Source organism: Aureococcus anophagefferens (assembly GCF_000186865.1).
Source record: "Aureococcus anophagefferens unplaced genomic scaffold AURANscaffold_14, whole genome shotgun sequence".
NCBI classification, from domain to species: domain Eukaryota; class Pelagophyceae; order Pelagomonadales; family Pelagomonadaceae; genus Aureococcus; species Aureococcus anophagefferens.
In genome coordinates, this window is record NW_008705574.1 from 335109 (window position 1) to 356506 (window position 21398).

Consider the following 21398-nt stretch of genomic DNA (forward strand, 5'->3'; position numbering starts at 1 on the left):
GAGCCGCCGCCGCCCATCATCAAGGGCCTGCTCGAGCCGCCGGCGGGGGTCTAACTCTAGCTCGGGCCGTCGGTGTAGAACCGGCTTAGCGGGGGCTCATGAGCTTCGCGTTCTTGCGGCGGCTCCTCGCGAGCGCGGCGGCGACGTTGGGGGGCATGGCCGTGATCTTCAGGCCCGGGCTCTCGAACCACTGGTTTCCGTCGTAGACGAACCAGGGCGCGGCGATCTCGTCGGGCCGGTCCGCGGCGTCGTAGTCCGACGACGCGCCGGCGGACGTCTTCGACACGGACGACCCGAGGAACCAGAGCGTGCCCTTGCCGGCGATGGCGACGCGGAAGAGGTAGGCGCCGAGCTGCTCGCCGGGCGACTCGACGATGCGCCGGTAGACGACGTCCGCGTCGCCCGCGGGCGCCGCCTCCTCGTAGAGGCCCGCGCGCCACCGCTGGGGCCCCGCGGCCTCGGGCAGGCTCACGTAGACGATGCGCGCCAGGTCGCCGCTTCCCGCGCGCGCCGTCGGCGGCGCGCCGCAGCGCGCGGCCCGGGCCACGGACACGACCTGGCGCACGTCGCCGTCGAGCATGCGCGACGCCACCACCGCCGCGGCCTCGTCGTGCAGCCCCGCGCGCCGCGCCGTCGCCCGGAGCACGCCCTGCGTCGCCTCCAGCGCCGCGGCGCCCGCCGCGACGAGCGCGCGCACGTTCGCGTCGCGGCTCGCGAGCGACCGCGCGACGAGATCCGCGGCTTCGCGGCTCGCGCCCATGGCCGCGGCGCCCGCGGCGAAGGCGCGGACGGCCTCGCGCGTCGCCGCCTCCGCCGACGCCCTGCGCTTCTCGGCGCCCCGGGCGGCCTGGACGATCTCGATGAAGTCCGGCGCCCGGACCGCCGACGCGATGGACGCGGCGTAGAAGGACTCGCGGTAGGGCGGGAAGGTCTCGACGCCCCGGAGCACGACGTCGGCGAGGCTCGCGTGGTCCGGGCCCGCGGCGGGGCCGTCGTCGACGCGCAGGCCCGCCAGGCGCGACGCCGCGTGGCTCTGGAGCGCGGCCATCCTCGGCTGCCCCAACCGGTTCCGGTGCACGATCGGCCCGCCCGGGAGTTACCGGAAACCTCATTCAAACGGATGCGTCATTCGACATCGATAAGGCTGAAGAACGATGCCCCCGGGCAGCCCGCCCCAGCGCCCCCTTGCCGAGCCGGAACCAACGTCGCCGCGGCCGCGGCGCCTCTCGTCGTCGGGCGCGAAGCAGTCGTCGCCGTCGCGCCTGCTCGCGAAGCCGCCGCCGCGCTTATCGTTCGACCGGGGCAGCTTCGAGTCCCGCCGCCGGCCGAACCGCTTCGACTACGAGCCGGCGACGCCGACGATCCAAGAGGACGAGGCGCCGCCGACCTTCGTCGGCTGCTCCGCGGGCGCCAGGGACGACGGCTTCGCGGGCATCGCGTGCGGGGCGGGGCTGAGCGCGGACCGGGGCATCGCGTGCGGGGCCGGACTCTCCGCGGACCGCGACGCCCGGGGCACGTACGAGTCCTACGAGTCCTTCGACGAGGCGCGACGGCGCGTCCATGTGCTTGATCCGCCGAAACCCCCCACCGTCCTCCGCCGTAGGCCCTGTCCATCCGCCGCAGCTTCGACACGGCCCTGTCGACGCCGCGCGCCACGTTCGACTCCGAGCTCGCGTCGTCGCCGCTGCGGTCGCGCGACGACGCGTTCCTCGAGAGCGCCTACGAGCGCTACCGGATCCAGGTCGACACGGTCGCGCTCCGCGCCCAGCGGCCGGCGCCGTCTACGTACGCCGAGGCCGTCGACATCGACTTGCCGGACATCCTGCGGAACGGCGCGCGCCCGAACGGCGACGCGACGAAATTGGACGTCTTCCTGCGGCTCCGGGGCCTCGAGCGCCACGCCGACGCGCTCTACCAGATGGGCGCGCGCACGGTCAACGACCTCGCCTTCCTCGAGGACGACGACTTCGACGCCATCGGCCTCGCCAAGGCCGACGTCCGCGTCCACGTGCAGTAGGACGGTCGTAAGTGCGCCCGACGCGTCCGCCACTCACACATCCGCGAGAGAAGGTTAAGGGTCCGGACAGTCCGCGCGGCGTCTACGAGCGCGGCTTCTCCTTCTTCTCCTTGTAGAGCGCGAGGAGCGACACGCCGGCGACCTTGGCGATCTTGAAGCGGACGCCGGGGATGTCGCCGACGGCGTGGCCGCGGCGGCCGAAGCCCGCGACGAGGACCTCGTCGTTCTCGTCGACGTAGTTGAGGCAGCCGTCGCGGGGCACGAACGCCGCGATCTTCTTGCCGTTCTTGATGAGCTGCACGCGCACGCACTTGCGGATGGCGCTGTTGGGCTGCTTGGCCTCGATGCCGATCTTCTCGAGCACGATGCCCTTGGCGTGCGACGCGCCGCCGAAGGGCTTCGCGTACTGCGAGATGTTGTGGCTCTTCGCGTAGGCCTTGTTCGCCCACTTCTGCTCGCGGCGGTGCGTCTTGAGCTTGCGCCCGGCGCGGAGCCCATTCGGTTTGCCCTTGCCCATCTTGACCTAAGGGATGGGTGGGGTGATCGGGCGGCGGCGAGAGAGCGAGAGCGATAACGCGCGCGCGGCCGCGGAAGCGGGGGGACGCCCCGCCCGGCCGCCGAGCCGCCGCCGGCGCCGCGCCGACGTGCCGCGGACATAAACATGCGTGCGCGAGGCCCAGCGCGTCGCGGCCGCCCGGCGCGCGGCTCCGAGGAGCGCGCGGCGCAGGAGAGCGGCGACGGCGGTCTAGGGCGTCGGCGCGCGGCAAATTTTTCGTCGCGGCGCGTCGTCACGGCGTCGGCGGCGTCTCCGGCGGTGGCAGAGCGTCCAGGAAATTTCAGCGGCGCGCGTCGGGCGGCGCATTGCGGGACGCGGAGCTCGCACAGTCGATGAGCGAGCAGCGATACAACACGAGAGCGAGCAGCCCGCGATTTACCCCGGCGAAACTTTGGCCGGGGGTCGCCTCGGTAAATCCAAACCTCACGAATCCCGCTAATCTTGCGTTATCTGCCGCGGTCCGCTCGCCTCTCACTGTCCGCTGCCCCCGCGCTGTTGCGATAGCCAAGATGATGCGCCTCCTCTCCCTCGCCCTCGCCCTCGGGCTCGCGGCGGCCTCGTGCCCCAACTCCTGCTCCGGCCACGGCACCTGCGGCAGCGACGACACCTGCACCTGCTACCAGGACTGGGTCATGGGCGACCAGGAGGGCGGCGACTGCTCGGACCGCAAGTGCCCCTACCAGGTCGCCTGGTCCGCGTCCCCGGACCGCGACGGCAACATCCACACCTACGCCGAGTGCGCCGGCGTCGGCATCTGCGACCGCTCCACGGGCGACTGCGAGTGCTTCGAGGGCTACACGGGCAAGGGCTGCGGCATCCAGACGTGCCCGAACGACTGCTCCGGCCACGGCGCCTGCACCTACGCCGAGGACGCGCCCTTCGGCACGGTCTGGGGCGACTACTACACGGCCAAGTCCAACTCCCTCACGGGCCTCGGCACGGACCCGGTCACGCTCGCGCAGGCGCCCGCGTGGGACTCGGGCAAGGTCAAACTGTGCGTCTGCGAGCCGGGCTACACGGACATCGACTGCTCGCGCCGCATGTGCCCCAAGGGCAACGACGTCCTCGACGAGCGCCTCAACCTCGTCACGGCCCTCAAGTACCAGGTCCAGAACGTGACGCTCATCGCCGCGGGCGAGACGGGCGACGGCATCACCTACAACCCCTCCGGCGAGGTCTGCAACGGCGGCTTCGGCGACAGCACCAACGGCGGCTGGTATGGCAAGTACGAGTCCAACAACTGGGCCCGGGGCGCCACGTCCATCGCCGGCTTCAACGGCCAGAACAGCGACAACTGGGACCCGGACTGCTTCAAGGACTTCCTCAACAAGTCCTTCGCGCTCACCTTCACGTCGAAGATGAACCAGTCCTACACGACCAAGCCCCTCGTCCTCAACGAGACGAACGTCTTCAACATCTCCAAGGCCTTCTCCGGCGACGTGCGCAAGGCGCTCGTCGAGCTCCCGAACTACGTCATCGACGACGTCGACGTCGACTGCTCGCTCCAGTACGTGCACCAGAACCTGACGTCGCTCTACCCGGCCCTCTCCTGCCTCGTCGCCTTCACGGGCGACACGGTCATGGGCCCCCAGTACCTCCTCGAGGTCGAGACCGACGAGTGCCTCGACGGCTGCACGCCCAAGCTCGAGAACCCCGTCTCGCTCAAGTCGCACTCGCGCGCGAACATCACGGGCGGCGTCATCGGCGGCAACACCCAGAAGATGGGCACGGCCCCGTTCCTCCAGTACAAGGGCAACGTCACGTCCATGCCCGACATCTTCTCCTTCGTCAAGGAGCAGGTCACGGCGGACTACAACTCCTACGAGTGCGGCCGCCGCGGCAAGTGCGACTACTCTACGGGCGAGTGCGAGTGCTTCGAGGGCTACATGGGCGACCGCTGCCAGATGCAGACCGCGCTCATCTAGGCGGCCGCCGGACGCCCGAAAGGCCCCGCGTCGGCGCACCGCGACGCGTTCGCGCGTGCGCGCGGGATGGCGACTAAGATTATGGCGATGCGAACGCGTCGAGGATCGCGCCGATGTTCGTCGCCGCGAGCTCGTGGGCCGCGAAGGCGACGTTCATGAGCTCCGCGACGGCCGACGCGTCGGCGACGAGCGCGTCGGCGACGCCGTGGCGCGCGAGCACGGGCCGCAGGACGCCGCGCCAGGCGCTCCGCCGCGGGTCGTCGGCGAGCGACCCGTCGGCCGCGAGGAGCCCCGCGGCCGCGAGCGCGGCCGCGGCGTCGTCCGCGGCGCCGCGCGGCAGCCCCGCGCGGTCCCCCAGGAACGCGCCGTCGACGGCGCGGGGCGGGACGCGCAGCTCGACGGCCGCTCTCCCCGCGGCGCGGAGCAGCGCGACGTTCGCCGCCGCCGCGCGCGCCGTCTGGGCGTCCCGCGGCATGTGGTCGAAGACCGCGACGCGCGGGAACTTCGGGTTCCTGTGTGGGAATCAAATCTTCAACCCGACTTCAATGTGAGCGTATTTGAAAGTTTCGACGCGAGCTCTTCGGCTCTGCTTCGAGAACTCGACGAGAGCGATCAATTCGTCCAAAAATCAGCCGAATCGACTTCGATTTGGCCGAGCTAGAGAATTTCAAAGTTTGGTCGGGACGTCCCAAACCAGTGGTTGATTTCCACACAGGCGGGTTCGCCGCGAGGAACTCGAGCTCCCGCGGCGCCAGCGCCATGATCGCGCAGCAGACGGCGTCGAGCGCGACGAAGCGCGTGAGGTGCAGGACGAAGGCGCCGCCGTTGGACGCGCCGAACGCCGCGACGCGCAGCGCCCCGCGGCCGCCGAGCGCCGCCGCGAGCGCGTCGAGGACCGCGGCGACGCGCGGGCCGTCGGCCTCCGGGCTCCAGGCCTTGCGGCTCCGGTCCAGCGACGAGACCGCGGCGACGGCGTAGCCGCGGGCGCTCGCCGCTCGCACGATCGCGACCTCTTCGGGCAGGCCGACGCCGCCGGCGACCTCGTCGCCGCGGAACCAGTCGTAGGCGCCGTGGCACATGCCGTGGGCGACGAAGAGCAGGCCCGTGCAGCGTTCCGGCCGCACGTACCACACCTCGACGCCCGCGATGGTTTGCTTTCCAAAACCCAGGGGAAGTCGGACTGGCGGCGCCGGCGGCGGCGGCGGCGGTGCGACGGCGGCCTGCTTCTTTTTTCGGGTCGGTGCGGGCGCCGGCGCGGGCGCCGGCGCGTCGCGCGACGCGAGGAACTCCTTGAAGCTGCTCGGCATGAGTTGCTAGCCCATCGTGGGCTGCTGCATCGGTGGGGCAAGCTCGATGCCGTCCATCTTGGGCTGCATCGGAGGGGCAAGGTTTGCGATGCCACAGCAAGCCCGAGTTTTTGAGCGCGACTCGAGCGCGAGCCGACCTGCGACGAGCCTCTGTCGCGCCGCTCGACCCGCCGCCGTACGACCGCCACCGCACGACCACACGCGCCACCATGGCGTCCGCGGACCCCTGGGCCGCGCTGCGCGAGTGGGTCGCGCTCCTGCCCGTCGTCGAGGACTTTGGCCTCGACGACGCGCTCCTCGACCTCCTCTTCGAGGAGGCCGCGCGCGTCGAGGACCACAACGCCAAGGAGGGCGTCACGAACAAGACCAAGAAGACGTGGGACGGCCTGAGTAAGCAGCTCGAGGACGCGCGCAAGCTCGAGGCGAAGAAGAAGCGCGCGTCGTCGTCCAAGGTCAAGGCCAAGGCCGGCGAGGAGGAGAAAAAGGAGGAGAAGGCGACGCTGGGCGTCAAGGAGCTCACGAAGCTCCTCAAGGCCGTGGAGACGCGCTACGGCGCCGAGTACTCCGCGGGCGCGGCCGCGGGCAAGGCGCTCGCCGAGGCGAGCGACGCCGTGACGGCGTCCATCGCCAAGCTCTACCGGCGCCGCGCGCGCGACCTGCACCCGGACCGGAACCAGGGGAAGCCCGACGCGCGCGAGCGCTTCGACCGCTTCCAGCGGTCGTCGGCGGTGCTCAAGAACACGGGCCACCGCCTGCGCTACTTCAAGGAGATGCGCGCGGCGCACGCCGCCAAGGGCTACGACGTGACGCAGCTCGAGCTCAACCGCTACATGTGGCACAGCATGTGGATGGAGAGGAACCTCGAAGCGCTGGGCTTCGGCGAGGACGCGCCGGAGCGGCCCCTCATGATCCAGTCCGAGGAGGCCATGCAGTCGCCTCTGAAGCCGACGGTGCTCCGCGAGTCCGTCGTCGGCGACGCCGCCAAGTTCGTCGTCGTGGAGCTGAAGCTCCCGGCCAAGTTCCTCGAGGCCGTGCGCGCCGTCGAGTGCGTCGCGGAGATGATCTCGGGCGACGGCGTCCTCGAGAACGTCTCCGCGCCGCTGCTCGTCGACGACCTCGCGAACTGGGCCGGCGAGACGCATTTGGTCGGCACGGCCACGGTGCCGAGCCTCGGCGCGGGCGGCTGGGACATCACGTGGCGCGTCGGCGTCGCCAAGTCCACGGGCGAGATGAGCTGGTCGTCGCCGTCGGCCGGCGCCTACGTCGAGGTCGTCGACGCGAAGCGCCGCGAGCGCGAGCTCGTCGCGCTCCAGCACGTCGACACGTGCGTCAAGCACACGCAGCACCTCGAGCGCCTCCTCGCCGAGGCCGAGGGCTGGGGCGGCCTGGCCGACGCGGACCTCGACCGGGCCGCGGCCCAGCTCGAGCGGGCGATCACGCGCTGCGCGGGCGCGGCGAACCGCGCGTTCGGCGCGCCCGGCGCGTCCGTGCTCGTGGGCAACGCGCGCCGCGCCGTGGACCGGGCCAAGCCCGTCCACGGGCGGCTCGAGGACCGGCGGGCCATGCGCCTCAAGCGCAAGGTGCGCCGCGACTTCGCGAACGACGCGCGCGACCGCGTCTGGTCGGGGACCTTCGGGTCGTGGATCGCGGCCGTCACCGCCGAGGACCTCGAGCGGTCCCACGGCGACGCGAACCGCCTCTTCCAGGCGCTCGTGGACGTCGACTGGGCGACGGACGTCGAGCTGGACCTCGCCGCGGAGCGGGGCACGTCGCTCTTCTCGCGGCGGAACGTCGACAAGCTCCGCGACGCCGCGCAGGCGTACCGCGACAAGGCCGACGAGCAGCGGCGCGAGCGGGAGGCGGCGGCGGCGGCGGCGAAGCGCTTCGACGCGCGCGCCGAGGCCGCGGCGGAGCGGCGCCGCCGCGAGGAGAGCGAGCGCTTCGACCGCGAGATGGCCTTCTTCAAGGCGCAGCAGGAGGCGACGGCCGTCTTCGCGCGGCGCGAGGAGGAAACCGCCGACGACGGCTTCCCGGCCTACGACGCCGCGGCCTTCGAGGGCCCGCCGGCGCCGCCGGCGCCCGTCGCGCCGCCGGCGCCGGCGCCCGCGGCGCCGGCCTACCCGGCCTACGCGCCCGAGGTCTCGCCCGAGGCGGACGTCGCGGGCGCGGGCGACGACCTCTACTGCCCGATCACGCACGAGCTCTTCGGCGACCCCGTCGTCCTCGCCGGCGACGGCCACACCTACGAGCGCCGGGCCATCACCGAGTGGTTCCAGCGCGGCAACGCCACGTCTCCGCTCACGTCCGCGCCTCTCGAGCCGAGCCAGCGCGCGCTCGTGCCCAACTACTCCGTGCGCCGCCTCGCGGACGAGCACCGCGCGACGACGGCGGCCGCCGCCGCCGCGCCGCCGGCGCTCCGGGCCCTGCGGGCGCTCTCGGCGCCGCCGCCGCCCGTCGCGGCGCCGCCGCGCGCCGCCGCGCCCGTCGTGTCGCCGCCGTCGTCGCCCGCGGGCGTGGCGGGCGACCTCGCGCGCTTCCTCGACGCCCTCGACCTCGGCCGCGACGCGCGCCGGACCCTCGAGGCCCAGTGCGTCGAGAACGAGATCCTCGACTTCGACACCGCGAAGCTCATCTCCGCGGAGGACTGGCGCGACTGCGGCGTCAAGGTCGGCACGCGCAAGAAGATCCTCCACGCCTTCGCGTCCTACAATCGGTAGTAAGGACGGCCGCAAGGAAGCGCCCAGGGTGGCGGGAAGGCGCGTCGAGATCGCTAGGCGTCGGGCGCGCGCGCGTAGTACTCGCCGGCCTTGGATCGCGCCGTCGCGCTGACGGTGTTCGAGAAGTTCGCACCCGTGAACCAGTTCCTCCCCTTGCCGATGCTCTCGAGGAACCTACCAAGCATGACGGTGACGATTTCCTCGTCGTTTTCCCAGCCCACATCTCTCGAAAATCGTCACGGCCACACAGGACGCTGCGAGGAACGGCCGCATACCGATGAACGTGCCGCGCGCGAACAGCTCGCGGAGCTCGGCCGCCGCGTCGTCGCCGAGTTCGTCGCCGCTCGCCGCGTGGGCCCAGAGCTCCGCGCGCGCCGTCGCGCCCAGCGCCGTCTTGCGCCAGACGCGGGCCCGCGGGGCGACCTCGGGATCGGGCGGCGCGGCGGGCGGCGGCGCGGCGGGCCGGGCCGCGAAGCGCCCCGCGACGGACGCCCGGAGGTCTTCGAACGCCTCGCTGGTCCGCGGGGCCCTCGCGCGCGGCTCCCTCGGCGGCTCCGGCGGCGCGCCGACGTCGAGGCGCGCGCGCCGGGCCTCGTCGAGGCCCCGGGCGGGCGCGTCCGCGCGCGCCGGGTGGACGGCGCACGCGCGCGCGAGGCGGCCCAGCGCGGCGAGCGCGGCCGCGGCCCTCGCCGGCCGCCGCTCGTCGCCGGAGAGGAGCCTCGCCCGGGCGTCGTCGACGAGCCGGCGCGCGTCGCGCTCCGCGTCCGCGACCTCGCGGTCCTCCCACTCGACGAGCCGCGCGATCTTCGCGCAGCGCGCGCTCCCCGCGGCGGCGACCGGCCGCGGCGGCGGCGGCGGCCGCGGCGGCGCCCAGCGCGCGAGGGCCGCGGCGCAGGCGGCGAGCGCTCCGCGCGCGTCCGGCGCGAGCCGCGCGGCCGCGACCGCGGCGACGGCGTCGAAGAGGTCGAAGGCCGGGTGGAAGCGGCACTTGACCTCGCGGAGCGAGTCCAGGGAAACGAGCTCGAAGGGTTCGCGGTCGCCGCCGAGCGCTTTGGCGACGTCCGACGCCGCGCCGACGGCGGCCCCGAGCGCCGGCAGGCACGCGTCGACGAGCGCCGCGTCCGCGCGGTGCGCCGCGTCCGCGCGGTCGCGCCGCGCGGCGCGCCGGCGCGCCGCGAGGCCGGAGCGCGCGCGCGCGAGCGCGCGGACCGCCTCGACGCGCCCGGGCCGCGCCGCGCGGACCGGGTGCGCCGCGGGGGCGCCCGCGAGGACGTCCGCGAGCGCCGCGAGCCGCGCCGCCGGCCACGCGTCGCCCGCGTCGTCGAGGATCGCGCGCGCGAGGCCGTCGTCGCCGACGAGGCCGAAGAGGAAGCCCGGGCGGCGCAGGGCCTCGCCGAGGCCGCGCGCCGCGAGCCGCGCGGCCCCGAGCGAGCCGAGGTCGAGGAAGCCGAGCGCGTGCGCGCGCGCGTCCTCCGGCAGCGCGGCCAGGCGGCCCGGGCCGGGGCCGCGCGGCGCCGCCGCCGACGGCGCCGCGAAGCGCAGCAACGCCGGCGCCGCGGCCGCCGCGAGCCCGCGCAGCAGCGCCGCGTCGACGTCGTCGCCGCCGAGCAGGTCGTCGACGGCGCCGGCGCCGGGCAGCCGCGCGCGCCAGGACCGCTCGAAGGCCTTGAGCCGCATCCTCGCGCCCATGCCGTCCATGGCGGCGGCGTGCATGCTGCCCGGAGAAGCGGTGCGTGGGCAGCCTCCGCGGAGCTGCTGGCACTGCGGTCGACGCGCGGGTGTGGGCAGCCGCTGCGGAGCTCCGGAGCTGGCGCCGCGGTCGACGCGCGGGTGTGGGCAGCCTTGCGAAGCCGCGGAGATCGTTGCGGAAGGCTCGCGCGCCGGAGACGGTCAACATCAACCAGTTGACATCAACGATTACTTCATCTACTAGCGGCCGCGACCGTCTCGGCCGGGTAGGACCCGATCCGCCCGCCGAAGCGGTCCTCGTAGAGCGAGAGCGGGATGCATCGAAAGTCGAGGCTCACGCGCGTCGCGCCCGTCGCGTTGGGTACCGTGTGGTGTTTGCAGTGCTCGCCGTCGAAGCGGTAGCAGTCGCCGTAGTGCAGGTCGAGGGGCGCGGCGTCGTCGGCGCCGGGCGCGGACTCGACGTAGAGCGAGCTCGTGCCGGCGGCCCGCGTGAGCGGCACCCAGAAGTTGATCTCCTGTCCCGTGTGCCCGTCGTAGTCGCCGTCGCGGTGCGGCGCCCCCAGCGCCCGCGGACCCGGGAAGTGCAGGCGCAGCGTCGGCGGGCACTGGTAGGCCACGCCCTCGCCGACGACGGGCACGACGACGTCCGCGACGAAGGCCCGGAACGCGGCGACGAACGCGCCGTAGGCCGGCGTGCCGCGGAACGCGCGGATGTGCTCCCGGCGCCGCGCCGCGAGGGCCCGCCAGCGCCGCGGCAGCTTCCGGCACCGCGCGAGCGCGCAGAGCAGCGCGGGGCACGCCGGCGGCGGGTCGTCGGGGGAAGGGTGAGTCCACCGCTCGTGCGCGGCTTTCAGCGGGAAGCCCGCCTCGACGCCGAGGACGCCCCGGACGGCCGCGGCGAGGTCGTGGCGCGAGGCGTCGTAGCGGATCGCGAGCGCGGACCGGCGGCGCTCGTCGAGGCGCGGCGGCGGGCCGCGCGGACGGCGCGCGGCGCGGACGCGCGCCGCCGCCGCCGCGTACTTACCGCGGACGCGCGCCCAGCCCGCGGGCGGCGCGGGCGGCCGCGCCGCGGCGAGCGCGGCGAACGCCGCGGCGTAGGCGGCGTCCGCGGCCTCGAGGCGCGGCGGCACGAAGCGCGACAGCGACGCGCCCTTGCGGCCGCGCTCGAGCGCCTGGGCGTGGTCGAAGAAGGCCTGCACGGCGAGCGGGAAGACCAGCTTCTTCGCGACGTCGGCGGCGGGCGGCGTGCTGCATGCAGGCATCGCAGGGTTCGCTATCTTAGTTGCCGGCGCGGCGGCCATTGCGGTGGACTAAGGCACACGGCACTGCCTCAGCACTTGGCAAGGTCCATGCCCTCGCCCGGGTTTGTCGCGGTCGCGTCGAGCGACGACGCGCCCTTCGACGCGGCGCTCGCCGCCGAGGGCGCGCGGGGCCTGGCGGCGGCGCGGACCGCGCGCGAGGGCTCCGGGCCGCGGTCGCTCGACGCGCTCGGCGTGGCGCTGCGCGTGGGCTGCGAGCTGCGCGTCCTCGACGGCAACGCGACGCTGGAGCTCCGCGCCGGCCGGCGGCGGCGGCGCTTCGACGTCGCCGCGCCCTGCGCCGGGCCCTGGCCGGCCTGCGGCCGCGGCGCGCCGGCGACGCCGCTGCTCTGCGCGGTGTCGTCGCCCCGGTCCGCCGCGCGGCGCGGCCGCGCGCCGCTGGCGCTCGTGACGTCCTACAGCGACTTCGGCTTCTTCCACACGTTCCTGCGCTGGGCGCTGAACCGCCTCTGCCACGCGGACCTGCGGGGCCTGCCGACGTACGCCTTCGTGGGCGCCCCGCTCGCGCGCGGCGCGCCGCCGCGCGCGCCGGGCTGCCCGAGCGCCGTCGAGGAGCGCCTGGGCCACACGTCCAAGGCGCTGAGCCTCTACGCCCTCGGCGTCCTGGGCGTCGCCGACGCGCTGCTGTTCCTGGACAGCGACGCCTGGGTCGCGGGAGCGGCGTTCGGGCGCCCGTTCCTGGAGACCTTCGCCGCGGCCGCGCGGGGCGGCGAGGTCGCGCTGCCGGCGCCCTGCTACCGCCAGTTCTTCGGCGCCGCCGTGCTCCTCGCGACGGCGACGCCCTGGGCCGTCGGCTTCCTCGCGCGCTGGTTCCGGCTCCGGTCCGCGCCGCGGAAACGACCCCGGATCTCGCGGAACGCCAAACCTCCCTCTCTCGGTCGATTCGGCTGATGTTCGGACGAGTCGTTTTCTCTCGTCGACCTCGTTCCAGAGAGCTCAACACCTGTGTCACATACGAACCCCTCTGAAGTCGCGTCGCGTAGCTTCGTTTTCCCGCCCAGGCTCCGGTGCGGCCCGAAGGACCAGCCGTCGCTCTGGCACCTCGTCCTCCGCGCGGCGGGCCGCGACGACGCGGCAGACGCCGTGCTCGGCGCCTACCACGACGCGCGCTGCGTCGACGCCGCCGGCGCGCTCACGAAGCGCGACTGCGCGTGCGCGCCGGGAGGCGTGGTCTCGCGCGCGGACGCGACGTGCGGCTACTACGCGGCCTGGGACCGGGCGAACGCCGCGTTCCTCGGCGACGTCTTCGCCGGCGCCGTCAACGACACGGGGGTCCTCTACGAGGTCGCCGCGCCGCTCCTCGTGCCGGGCGGGCGCGTCGCGTACCTGCCGAACGCGGGGCGCCGGGACCCGCTCCTCTGCGGCGACACCGCGCCCCTCCGCCACGTCAAGTTCCTCCGCAAGGCCGACCGCGACCTCGACGCGCGCTGCGGCGCGCCGCCGCCGGGGCTCCTCTTCAAGGGGGACTAAGGGGTGAGTCGAGTTGGAAATCCACCCTATGCTTCCGTGCCCACTGCAGTTTCCTCCTCGCAGGGTGCGTGCTCCCACTGCGTGGGGCGGCACTCATCCTGTCGTGATTTTCCTGGGTGCACTTTTAATCGAATTAGCTCATGAATGATGTCGCACTTAAACAATCCGGGCATCCACCCTTGTTGATGAACTCGTGATGAACGCAGCTAAAATTCCAAGCGTGCAAAACTTGCCGCAGCGATGTACAGCATGCGCGCGATCCTCGCGCTCGCCGTCGGCGCCGCGGCCTTCGGCAGCAGCTCCAGCGCCACCTCCTCCGAGGACCTCGAGAGCATCGAGGCGACGCTGGACCACGTCGAGAAGATGGTGCGATCCCGCGTCCAAACGCTGCCCCGCACACCCGCCTCGCAGCCCCTCCACACTGCGCCTCGCAGGTCTACAACCACACCTACACGCCGTCCGCGCCCATCGGCACCACGACGCTCGGGCACGGCGTCGACCCGGACGACTACTCGACCTTGGACGACTACCAACTGCCCATGCGCCGCCGCCTCGAAGACGGGGAGAGCCTCGGCGTGCTCGGCCTGGGCTCGGGCGACTTGAACTTGTTCGAGCGCGCGGGCTTCGTCGTGCCGTTCGACTGGGAGTGCCAGACCGGCACGAGCGGCGGCGTGTACCCGTGCCCGAACGGCATCCCTTCGACGTGCCGCGCGAACACGGGCGGCGTGTCGTCGGTGTGCGCCAAGTGCTACTGCGAGGTCGGGAGCCACACGTGCTGCCCGTACTACAGCGAGAACAACACGTACTCGGAAGACGGCTACTGGTACGGGGGCTTCGAGTGCCCGTCGGCGCTCCTCAGCGGCGGCGAGCTCGTGACGGACTCGGCGGTCAACTACTGCGAGGTCGGCGACGCCGTCTCCGCGCTCTACGACGACGGCGAGTCCTACTCCGCGAATGTCACCGAGGTGACGGGCAGCGACATCACGGTCACGTACTCGGACGACGACACGTCGACCTACGACCTCACGGAGTCCGGCAACGTGGTGCAGACCGCGAGCGGCGCGGACTGCGTCACGACCTGCGACTCGTCGACGCTCGACACGGAGGTCTGGGGCAACCAGTGGTGGAACGACCCCTACGTGACGACGTCGTACATCAACTTCAAGGTGACGCGCTACGAGATGGCGGACGCGTTCGGCGTCGAGTTCTACTCGACGGAGGGCGACACGCTCAAGGTCTTCTCGACGGGCGACGTGCACTTCAAGCCGGACAACGCGGAGCGCACGGTGTACATCAACGAGCAGGTCGAGTACGAGTACGAGACCGACATCGACCGCCGCCTCTCGACGGCCGAGGCCGTGCTCGGAGACATCGACCTCACGCTGCCCATCGACCACGCGCGGCTCGTCGAGGCGCGGTACCGCCACAGCAACACGCGCGGCGGCTCCCAGAAGCCCGCGACCGCCTCGGAGGTCCCGAGCCCGAAGGGCGAGCCCGCCGCGCTGAAAGACGCGCGCGTCAAGAAGGCCCGGCGTCGCCTCGGCCGCCGCGGCAGCTTCATCTCCACCGTGGGGTCGTTCTCGATTAGCGGCAACAGCAACCGGTCGGGCAACGACAGATAAAATCATCCCCGGACCAATAAGAAACTTTGATTGGATGCTCGGATCGCCACCGTGTCGCTGCCGGCGGGGCACGTTACCTGCCGACGGCGTATTCCAACACGAGTATCGCGCACGATGGAGCCGGGCGTGCTCGCTTACTCCGGGGCGACGCGGCGCCACGCCTCCGCGCGCGCTCTCGCGCGACGTCGTGGCCCGCTCACGCGGCGGCCGCGGCCGCGGGCGCCTCCGCGAGGAACTCGAGGGACAGCTTCGTGACGTCGGGGATGACGACGTCGGCGCCGGCGTCGAAGAGCGTCGCCGCGTCGTCGGCGCCGGAGAGGACGCCGACGTTCTGCACCGCGTGCGCCGCGATGCCCTCGCCCATGTCGCGGACCGTGTCGCCGACCTTGACGACGCCCGTCTCGACGTTGCACTGGTTCATGAGGTTGAAGACCATGAAGGGCGACGGCCGCGCGCGCGTGACGTCGGCGGCGCAGCACCAGGCGTCGACCATGGACTTGAGCTCGAGCTTCTCGAGCAAGGCCTCCTGGAGCCGCGTCGGGTAGCCCGTGTTCAGGCCGACCTTGACGCCGGACGCCCGCAGGTTCGCGAGGAAGTCGGGCAGATCCGGGCTGATGAGCGCCACGGGCGAGTCGGGGGCGAGGTAGCGCTCCTCGAGCTTGACGAGGAAGAGCGCGTCGATGTCCGCGGCCATCGCGAGGCGCTGCGCCTCGTCGGCGATCTCGCGCTGGACGAAGTTCGCCGTGACCTCCGTCTTGTCCGCGCCGTGCCAGGGGTGCATCTCCGCCTCCGTGACGCCCAGGCCTTTCTCGACCATGCAGTCGAGGAGCGTCGAGTAGACGAGGCCCTCCTCCATGACCGTCGTGCCGGCCATGTCGCAGACGAGGAGCTTGGCGTCCTTGTGGAGGGCCGCGCCCTCCGTGGCCGTGCTCAGGGCCGCGGCGGAGGAAGTGCGGAGGCAGGCGCGGGCGACGGTGCGGCTAGCGGCGATCATGGACATGGTGGTAATTCTGGGCTGCCTGTGTTTCGAGTTGTGTCGAGTGGAAGTTTTTATCGCGGATCGACGACGTGGCTTCAAAGAATCTTTCAAGACGGTGATTACGGTACACGTTGCACCTTGGGCGATTCCCAGACCGACGATGATGCCCGTCCAGCTCCGCGCGGCGCTCCGCGCGCTCAGGTCGCAGCCCGCGACGTGCGGCCTCGCGTCCGTCGCCGGGCGCGAGCCGCTGCTCTTCACGCCGGGCCCGCTGACGACGTCCATCTCCGTGAAGCAGGCCATGCTCCGGGACCTGGGCTCCCGCGACCCCCAGTTCATCGAGCTCGTGCGCAGCGTGCGGTCCGAGCTCCTGACCCTGGCGGACACGTCGCAGGAGGCGGGCTACGAGTGCGTGCTCGTGCCCGGGTCGGGCACGACGACCGTCGAGTCCGTCGTGAGCTCCGTGATCCCACCCGGCGGCCGGCTGCTCGTCGTGTCGAACGGCGCCTACGGCGACCGCATCGCGACGATGTGCGCCTACCACGGCATCGCCCACGACGTGCTCCGGTCCCACGAGGCGCGCGCCGTGAGCCCCGCGGCCGTCGCGGCGCACCTCGCGGCGAAGCCCGCGGGTTACTACGGCCACGTCGCGATGATCCACCACGAGACGACCGCGGGCACGCTCAACGACGTCGACGCCGTCGGCAAGCTGCTCCACGCCCACGACCCCGAGCTCACCTTCATCGTCGACTCCATGTCCGGCTTCGGCTGCTACGCGGTCGATCTCGAAGGGTCGCACGTCGACTACGTCGTGTCGTCCGCGAACAAGAACATCGAGGGCGTGCCGGGCTTCGGCTTCGCCATCGCCAAGCGCGACAAGCTCCTCAGCCAGGGCGTCCACGCGCGCGCGCTGTCCCTGGACCTGCTCAAGCAGTGGGAGGGCCTCGAGGGCAACGGCCAGTTCCGCTTCACGCCGCCGGTCCAGTCGCTCATGGCCTTCAAGCAGGCCCTCGCGGAGATGTTCGCCGAGGGCGGCGTCGCCGGCCGCCGCGCGCGCTACGAGGCCAACGCCGCGGCGCTCGTCGCCGGCATGCGCGCGCTCGGCTTCGAGCGCTACGTCGCCGGCGGCGCGGCGGGCGACGACGTCGCGGCGCCGGGGGAGGCGCCGGCCCAGGGCTGCATCATCCACACCTACCTCTTCCCCGACGACCCCAACTTCGACTTCCCCAAGTTCTACGACCGCCTCGCGGAGCTCGGCATCGTCATCTACCCGGGCAAGCTCACGGAGGCGGACTGCTTCCGCGTCGGCTCCATCGGCCGCATGTTCGAGCGCGACATGGTCCACCTCACGTCTTCCGTCAAGATCGCCCTCGAGGAGCAGGGCGTCGCGCTGCCCGTGGCCCAGATCGACGCGCCACTGCCGGAGCCGACGCGCGTCGCCGCGTGAGCGCGCGGCGTCAAGATTACGCACCTACTAGTAGTTTGCGTCGCCGGCGTGGTGGACCCCGCAGAATAGTCCGGGATGACTCGAGACAACAACAGAAATTACGCGACGGCGCGCGGCAGTCGCGCGCGTCCGACGGCCTCCGCGGTGATCGCGCGGCGCGACGATGCCGGGGGCACGGGCGAGTGCCGGGGGACGTCGCGTCGCCGCCGAGCGCGTCGCGGCGGCGCGGCGCGCCGATGCCGGGGCGCGGGCTGAGGCGCGCCGCGGCGCTCTGAGCGCTTCGCGGCGCCGCGCGGTCGCCGGCCGCGGCCGCGCGGCGCCGAGCCCGACCATGTGTGCGGCGCGCGGCGCCGCGCGCGCCGCCGACACACGCCGCTCACTTGGCGGCCTTCGCGCCGCCGTCGCGCACCGCCGCCTTGGGCGCCTTGGGCTGTCGCGCCTCGGCGGACGTGTACGTCGTCGCGTCCTTCTTCGGCCGCTTCTCCACAACAAGACTGCGCCGTCGCACGTTCTTCTTGTGCGTCTGGAAGTTGCCGATGCGGTTCACCTTGGCTGACTTGCCCATTTTCGAGGTCTCTCTGCGCGGCAGCTCGAAGAGCTCGCCCGATGAGCTCGTTGCACTGAAGTTGTCCTTCAACACTGAAAAGTCCTCCGGTCCGGATCCCAGAGGAGCCCCGGCGGCGGCGCGCCGCAGCGCGCGTCGAGGTCGCGGTCGGCCTTGCGGAGGAACTTGCAAGGCGGCGCGGGGCCTTCCGCCGCTTCCCGGCCGACTTCCCGGGCGCGCCCCGCGTCTCCGGGGGAGGAGGCCAGGACGGTACTAGGCTGGGTGATTAGTCGTTGCCCGACCGGTTGCTGCCGCTGATCGAGAACGACCCCACGGTGGAGATGAAGCTGCCGCGGCGGCCGAGTCGACGCCGTGTAATAACCACCTAGGTGGTTATTACCACTTACCAATCGACGGACCAAGTTGCAGTGAAATGTATCGCTCGGCTTTCGCTCGAGACGATGTGGTTGGCCGGCGGCGCGGGGCTGCGTCCGGGGTTCGGGGGGGGCGAACATGCTACACTCTTTCGGCTGCCGGCCGGAATCGGGGCGACGAGCGCGCGGTCTGAAAAGTGTAGCATGTTCGAGCACCCAGAACCTCGCCGCGGGGACCGCCTTGCGCGCGGGGGAGAGAGAGGGAAAAATGAAGGGAGGATCAAAGGGGAGGGCTAGGGTAATGGAGCGAGGAGCGAGAGCACGATCGGGAGGATCGGCCCAGTGCCCCATACCACGCCTAAGCCAGCGGCCAGGACGCGCGACAGCCACGCGGAGCGCAAAAGCTCGCTGAAGAACTGCCGCGAGCTCTGGAGCGGGTGTTGTTGAGACGCTCCTTTCCTGTCGTCGCGGGAAGCCCGCACCGCCGGCCCCGCACCCGCCGCGCGGCCCCCGCACCGACGCCGGGGGCGCGCCCCGTCGTCGGTCCGCGCGGAGGAAGGCGCGACACCCGTCGAGGAGGCCGCGCGGCGCGCCGCCGCCGGGGAGGCCGATGCGCGCCCGGTCCTACATCGAGCAGTTCAAGGCCATCCTCGAGGGCGGCGTCGGCGTCCTCAAGGTCGTCGAGGACCGGCGCGCGGGGAAGGTGAAGAAGCGGCCCCGCATCCTGACCCTGGCCGGCAGCGGCAAGGGCGAGCACCGCGCGCTCGCGCTGACCCGGCCTCGCACCGCGCGCGAGCACGGCAAGTTCCGGTCCTGGCGCGGCGGCGCGTGGTGGGAGCGCGTCGCCGCCTCCGGCGCGGGCGCGCGGGGCAGCCGCGCCGTCGCGTCCTACGTGGCCCGGGGCGTGCTGAGCACGAAGAGCCTCATCAAGCGCGGCTCGAAGAAGATGATGCTCACGCTCGGCGGCGACCGGAAGCGCCTGCGGAACCGCGCGGAGCCGCCGCCGGCGCCGGGCGACGCCGCGGGCCTCGCGGCGGCGCGGGCGACGCGGTCCGGCGCGTCCTGGTCCATCCGGCTCACGGAGCTCTGCGAGGTCGTCGAGGAGCGCGTCGGCGGCGACAACGACGACATCCTCATGGACGGCACGGGGCTCGTGGTGAAGCGGCGCCGGAAGAAGAAGACGATGCGCCTCATCCTCGTGAGCTCGGACGCGCGCAAGCCGCCGACGGTCCTCGAGTGCCTCACGCTCCACGTGCACTCGTACCTGCTCGCGGGCCTCACGCTCGTCGTCCTCGAGTCGCAGAACACGACGCCCAAGGCCGGGTCCTGGACCGTGCCCGACGTGCCCCCGGAGCTGAAGCCGCAGCTGGCCCACGCGGCGCCGACGGTCGCGCCCCTCGCGGGCAAGGAGCTCGAGCGGTTCTCGCGCGCGCTCGTGTCCGCCTGTGTGGAAATCAAATCTTCAACCCGACTTCAATGTGCGCGTATGCGACCGTTTCGACGCGAGCTCTTCTTCTATGCTTCGAGAGCTCGACGAAAGCAATCGATGCGTCCAAAAATCAGCCGAATCGACGTCGATTTGATCGAGATAGAGAGTTCTGAAGTTTGGTGGGGACCCCCCAAACCAGCGGTTGATTTCCACACAGGTGTCCGGGATCCGGCTCCGGAAGCACGCGGCGGGCTTCGGCGCGAACCTGACGCCGCCGCGGCGCCGCGTCGTCTTCAGCGACGTCGCCTGCGCCTGGCTCGGCTGGCGCCGCATCGACGGCCTCGCGGACCCGCGGAAGCGGCTCCCGTTCTCGGGGCTCCGGTCCGTCGCGGGCCCGGGCGCGGGCAAGGGCCGGCCCCACTCCTTCAGCCTGCTCTTCGCGGGCGACATGGAGGTCTGCCTCGAGGCCTACAACGACGAGGACGCGGCCTTCTACGTCGCGGGCTTCCTCGCGCTCGCGCGCAGGAACGCGGCGGCGGCCGCGGCGCCGCCGGCCGCGCCGCCGGTCTTCTTCTCCCAGGAGCCCGCGCCGCCGCCGCCGGAGCCGGCGCACCGCGCCCCGGAGGAGCCCACCCCGCCGCCGCCGCCGGAGGAGCCCGTCTTCTACGCCGAGGAGAAGTCCGAGGAGCCGCCCGAGGAGCCGAACGACGACCCGCCGGCGAAGCTCGCGGCGTCGAGGATCGAGGGGTCCGCCGTGGAACTCTAGCCCCGCCGCCGCGGCCCCGGCCGCTAAATTCGCCCATTTTGATCCGCACACGCGTGCGCGCGTCACGAGACGTGTCACGAGTGAAGCCACGAGTCCCATCGGCGTCCCTCACCACGGGCTTCACCTAAAACATTGCAGACGGTTGGGGGGCAGCATGGAGCGTGCATTCATCCGCGCGGCCGTGGTGGTCGCCGCGGCGCTCGCCCTCGACCCGTCGACCTGCGTGGAGCCCTGCCCCATGGCGCCGGGCGAGGCGCGTCGCATCATGGACCACCAGGCGCAGGTGAGCGCGCGCCTCGTGGCGAAGATCCCCAAGCGGCGCCTGCGGAAGCTGAAGAAGGAGCACGACTACAACCTGCGGCGCACGGGCGAGTTCCACGACGGCTACGTCGCGTCGCGCATCCTCGCCTGGGCCGTCGGCGCGCCGCGCGCCGCCGAGGGCGGCGACATCCTGGAGATCGGCGCGTCGACGGGCGCGGGGTCGACGTCGATCCTCGCGCGCGCGCTCAAGGACGAGATCCTGAAGAGGCAGAGCCCCGACGGCCGGCGGCTCTTGAGTCTGGAGGTGCGCGCGGAGCGCTTCCTCATGGGCGAGGAGCACCGCATCGCGAAGCAGTGGCCCTCGAGCATCATGCTCGCGTCGACGATCGGGCCCGACGAGTTCCCGGAAACCCACGACCCGAAGCGGCCCGACTCCAAGGAGTGGCTCGCCCACGAGAGGTTCGCCGCGACGACCCACGAGGTCGGCGTCCTCGGCGCGCTCTGCGCCTCCCGGCGCTTCGGCGTCATGAACGTCGACGGCGGCGCGTTCACGGGCTGGGCGGAATGGGAGATCATCCGGTCCCACTGCGGCCACGTGCGCTGGGTCGCCCTCGACGACACGGACTTCAAGACGACCATGATGCTCGACTACGCGCGCGCCCACCCCGACGAGTGGGAGATCGTCTACGAGGAGGCCGTCGCGCAAAAAATCGTCAAGGGCGACCTCGTCAAGCACCAGGACCGGGGGCGGCGGGCCACGGCCGGCGAGTTCAAGGCCGAGCTCGACGCCCTCGTGTCGAGCCACGCGGGCCACCAGCACCTCTTCCGCAACTTCGCGCTGCTGAGGAACCGCGCGGCGTTCGCCGTCAGGCCCGCCGCGCCGCCGCCGCCGCCGCCGGTCGCGCCGCCGCCGGAGCCGGAGCCCGCGGCGCCGGAGGCGCCCGAGGCGGACCCGGAACGGGACCCGGAACCGGCG

The 21398-nt window shown here is 72.6% G+C and overlaps 6 protein-coding genes across 6 annotated transcripts; 4 read left to right on the top strand and 2 right to left on the bottom strand.

Annotated features, from left to right (window-relative positions):
- Positions 1–2099: 2099 nt before the first annotated feature.
- AURANDRAFT_28783 (hypothetical protein) lies at positions 2100–2534 on the bottom strand (the record flags this gene model as incomplete). The annotated part of the gene is made up of 1 exon (XM_009040346.1): positions 2100–2534. The coding sequence occupies one exon, from the start codon at positions 2532–2534 to the stop codon at positions 2100–2102; it is 435 nt and encodes a 144-aa protein (XP_009038594.1).
- A 551-nt stretch (positions 2535–3085) lies between these two features.
- Positions 3086–4498, top strand: AURANDRAFT_28562 (hypothetical protein; the record flags this gene model as incomplete). Its single annotated transcript, XM_009040200.1, has 3 exons — positions 3086–3658; positions 3806–4228; positions 4325–4498. 3 exons carry the CDS (start codon positions 3086–3088, stop codon positions 4496–4498), a joined length of 1170 nt encoding a protein of 389 aa, XP_009038448.1.
- Positions 4499–5859: 1361 nt separating this feature from the next.
- AURANDRAFT_71925 (hypothetical protein) lies at positions 5860–13014 on the top strand (the record flags this gene model as incomplete). Its single annotated transcript, XM_009040201.1, has 3 exons — positions 5860–8518; positions 11557–12351; positions 12532–13014. The coding sequence occupies 3 exons, from the start codon at positions 6015–6017 to the stop codon at positions 12998–13000; spliced, it is 3768 nt and encodes a 1255-aa protein (XP_009038449.1).
- Positions 13015–13249: 235 nt separating this feature from the next.
- Positions 13250–14622, top strand: AURANDRAFT_65344 (hypothetical protein; the record flags this gene model as incomplete). Its single annotated transcript, XM_009040202.1, has 2 exons — positions 13250–13366; positions 13435–14622. The coding sequence occupies 2 exons, from the start codon at positions 13250–13252 to the stop codon at positions 14620–14622; spliced, it is 1305 nt and encodes a 434-aa protein (XP_009038450.1).
- Positions 14623–14818: 196 nt separating this feature from the next.
- On the bottom strand, positions 14819–15622 carry AURANDRAFT_65345 (hypothetical protein; the record flags this gene model as incomplete). Its single annotated transcript, XM_009040345.1, has 1 exon — positions 14819–15622. The coding sequence occupies one exon, from the start codon at positions 15620–15622 to the stop codon at positions 14819–14821; it is 804 nt and encodes a 267-aa protein (XP_009038593.1).
- A 142-nt stretch (positions 15623–15764) lies between these two features.
- Positions 15765–17048, top strand: AURANDRAFT_28607 (hypothetical protein; the record flags this gene model as incomplete). The annotated part of the gene is made up of 1 exon (XM_009040203.1): positions 15765–17048. The coding sequence occupies one exon, from the start codon at positions 15765–15767 to the stop codon at positions 17046–17048; it is 1284 nt and encodes a 427-aa protein (XP_009038451.1).
- Positions 17049–21398: the final 4350 nt, after the last annotated feature.